The following is a 3,522-nucleotide window of genomic DNA, read 5'->3' on the forward strand; positions in this document are numbered from 1 at the left end:
TTATTCGTTGGTTATATTTCTGGTTTGTGTTACAGAGAGGAGACAGAAAGTGATACTCTAGGACAAGCCATAGTGTCAAGGTCGCGCACAGAGCTCTCACCCACAGACTGTACAGACAGCTCCTTCTCATCACAGGTCAAGGTCAGTACTTGTTTATATCCTTACAAGTCAAGGTCAGTAGTTGTGAATATCACTTCTCACAAGTCAAAAAAATGTAAAAAATTAATCCTCATGGTTATTAATTGTATAAACAGGACCTCACTGGTCAAGGGCAGCACCTGTTAAGATCCCGCCTCATAGGTCGTGATCAGTACTTGAATAAAAAGATGGCTCCTCAGTGTTTATTAACAAAGTAGACATGTATTAATATAAAACCCTGTAAGAGACTTAAACACTTTGCTGTGTCTTTTCTCTTCAGACTCGTACCAATATTAAGCAGTCTCCACTACAGCGACAGTCCACTCGATCCCGGCGTTCCATCATACGCAATCTTCAGAGGGTACCTCGATCATCTCAGTCAGGACCACAGATATCCTCCAGCTCCACATCAGCAGATGCAGGGCGCACAGGTAGGAGTGATGCAGAAGTACCACCTCAGTGACTCACATACTCCAGTAACATCTCAGTGACTCATATACTCCATTACCACCTCAGTGACTCACATACTCTAGTACCACCTCAGTGACTTACATACTCCAGTACCACCTCAATGATTCACATACTCCAGTACCATCTCAGTGACTCACNTCTCAGTGACTCACATGCTCCAGTACCACCTCAGTGATTCACATACTCCAGTACCACCTCAGCGACTCACATAATCCAGTACCACTTCTGTGAGTAACATACTCCAGTACCACCTCAGTGACTCACATAATCCAGTACCACTTCTGTGACTTACATACTCCAGTACCATCTCTGCGACTCACATAATCCATTACCACCACAGTGACTTATATACTCCAGTACCATCTCAGTGACACACATACACAAGTACCACCTCAGTGACTCACATACACAAGTACCACCTCAGCGACTCACATACATAACCTCAGTGACTCGCATACTCCAGCACCTGTACCACCTCATTGAATCGCATACTCCAGTACCACCTCAGTGACTCACATACTTCAGTACCACCTCAGTGACTCACATACTTCAGTACCACCTCAGTGACTCAGATACTCCAGTACCTCCTCAGTGACTTACATACTCCAGTACCATCTCAGCGACTCACATACTCCAATACCACCTCAGTGACTCACATACTTCAGTACCACCTCAATGACTCANGCTCCTTCTCATCACAGGTCAAGGTCAGTACTTGTTTATATCCTTACAAGTCAAGGTCAGTAGTTGTGAATATCACTTCTCACAAGTCAAAAAAATGTAAAAATTAATCCTCATGGTTATTAATTGTATAAACAGGACCTCACTGGTCAAGGGCAGCACCTGTTAAGATCACGCCTCATAGGTCGTGATCAGTACTTTAATAAAAAGATGGCTCCTCAGTGTTTATTAACAAAGTAGACATGTATTAATATAAAACCCTGTAAGAGACTTAAACACTTTGCTGTGTCTTTTCTCTTCAGACTCGTACCAATATTAAGCAGTCTCCACTACAGCGACAGTCCACTCGTTCCCGGCGTTCCATCATACGCAATCTTCAGAGGGTACCTCGATCATCTCAGTCAGGACCACAGATATCCTCCAGCTCCACATCAGCAGATGCAGGGCGCAAAGGTAGGAGTGATGCACAAGTACCACCTCAGTGACTCACATACTCCAGTACCATCTCAGTGACTTACATACTCCAGTACCACCTCAGCGACTCACATACCCCAGTACCTCCTCAGTGACTCACATATTCCAGTACCACCTCAGTGACTCACATACTCCAGTACCATCTCAGTGACTCATATACTCCAGTACCGCCTCAGTGACTCACATATTCCAGTACCACCTCAGTGACTCACATACCCCAGTACCACCTCAGCGACTCATATACTCCAGTACCGCCTCAGTGACTCACATACTCCAGTACCACCTCAGTGACACACATACACAAGTACCATCTCAGTGACTCACATACTCCAGTACCATCTCAGTGATTCACATACTCTAGTACCACCTCAGTGACTTATATACTCCAGTACCATCACAGTGATTCACATACTCCAGTACCACCTCAGTGACACACATACACAAGTACCATCTCAGTGACTCACATACTTCAGTACCATCTCAGTGACACACATACTCCAGTACCACCTCAGTGACTTATATACTCCAGTACCATCACAGTGATTCACATACTCCAGTACCACCTCAGTGACTCACATACTCTAGTACCACCTCAGTGACTTACATACTCCAGTACCACCTCAGTGACTCACATACTCTAGTACCACCTCAGTGACTCACATACTCCAGTACCACCTCAGTGACTAACATACTCTAGTACCACCTCAATGACTTACATACTCCAGTACCATCTCAGTGACTCACATACTCCAGTACCACCTCAGTGACTCACATACCCCAGTACCTCCTCAGTGACACACATACTCCAGTACCACCTCAGTGACACACATACTCCAGTACCACCTCAGTGACTCGCATACTCCAGCACCACCTCAGCGAATAACATACTCCAGTACCACCTCAGCGACTAACATACTCCAGTACCACTTCAGCGACTATCATACTCCAGTACCACCTCAGTGACTCACATACCCCAGTACCTCCTCCTCAGTGACACACATACTCCAGTACCACCTCAGTGACTCACATACTCCAGCACCACCTCAGCGAATAACATACTCCAGTACCACCTCAGCGACTAACATACTCCAGTACCACTTCAGCGACTATCATACTCCAGTACCACCTCAGTGACTCACATACTCCAGTACCACCTCAGCGACTAACATACTCCAGTACCACCTCAGTGACTGGCATACTCCAGTACCATCCCAGTGACTCACATACTCCATTACCACCTCAGTGACTCACATACTCCAGTACCATCTCAGTGACTCACATACTCCAGCTCCACATCAGCAGAAGCAGGGCGCACAGGTAGGAGTGATGCACAAGTACCACCTCAGTGACTGGCATACTCCAGTACCATCTCAGTGACTCACATACTCCATTACCACCTCAGTGACTCACATACTCCAGTACAATCTCAGTGACTCACATACTTCAGTACCATCTCAGTGACTCAGATACACAAGTACCATCTCAGTGACTCGCATACTCTAGCACCATCTCAGTGACTCACATACTCCAGTACCACCTCAGTGACTAACATACTCCAGTACCACCTCAGTGACTCACATACTCCAGTACAATCTCAGTGACTCACATGCTCCAGTACAATCTCAGTGACTTACATGCTTCAGTACCATCTCAGTGACTCACATGCTCCAGTACCATCTCAGTGACTAACATACTCCAGTACCACCTCAGTGACTCACATACTCCAGTACAATCTCAGTGACTCACATGCTCCAGTAC

At 46.0% G+C, this 3,522-nt stretch overlaps 1 protein-coding gene across 1 annotated transcript in view; it reads left to right on the top strand.

Moving 5' to 3' along the window:
* The window catches only part of LOC110455587 (WEB family protein At3g02930, chloroplastic-like), an 18,723-nt gene that overhangs the window by 5,624 nt on the left and 9,577 nt on the right, over positions 1 to 3,522 (top strand). The window contains exons 3-4 of the mRNA XM_021505782.1: positions 36 to 141; positions 1,593 to 1,743. Coding sequence (XP_021361457.1) covers positions 36 to 141; positions 1,593 to 1,743 — 257 coding nt within the window. The remainder of the gene's footprint in view (positions 1 to 35; positions 142 to 1,592; positions 1,744 to 3,522) is intronic.

This window comes from Mizuhopecten yessoensis, unplaced genomic scaffold (genome assembly GCF_002113885.1).
Source record: "Mizuhopecten yessoensis strain PY_sf001 unplaced genomic scaffold, ASM211388v2 scaffold8305, whole genome shotgun sequence".
Taxonomy (NCBI): Eukaryota; Metazoa; Mollusca; class Bivalvia; order Pectinida; family Pectinidae; genus Mizuhopecten; species Mizuhopecten yessoensis.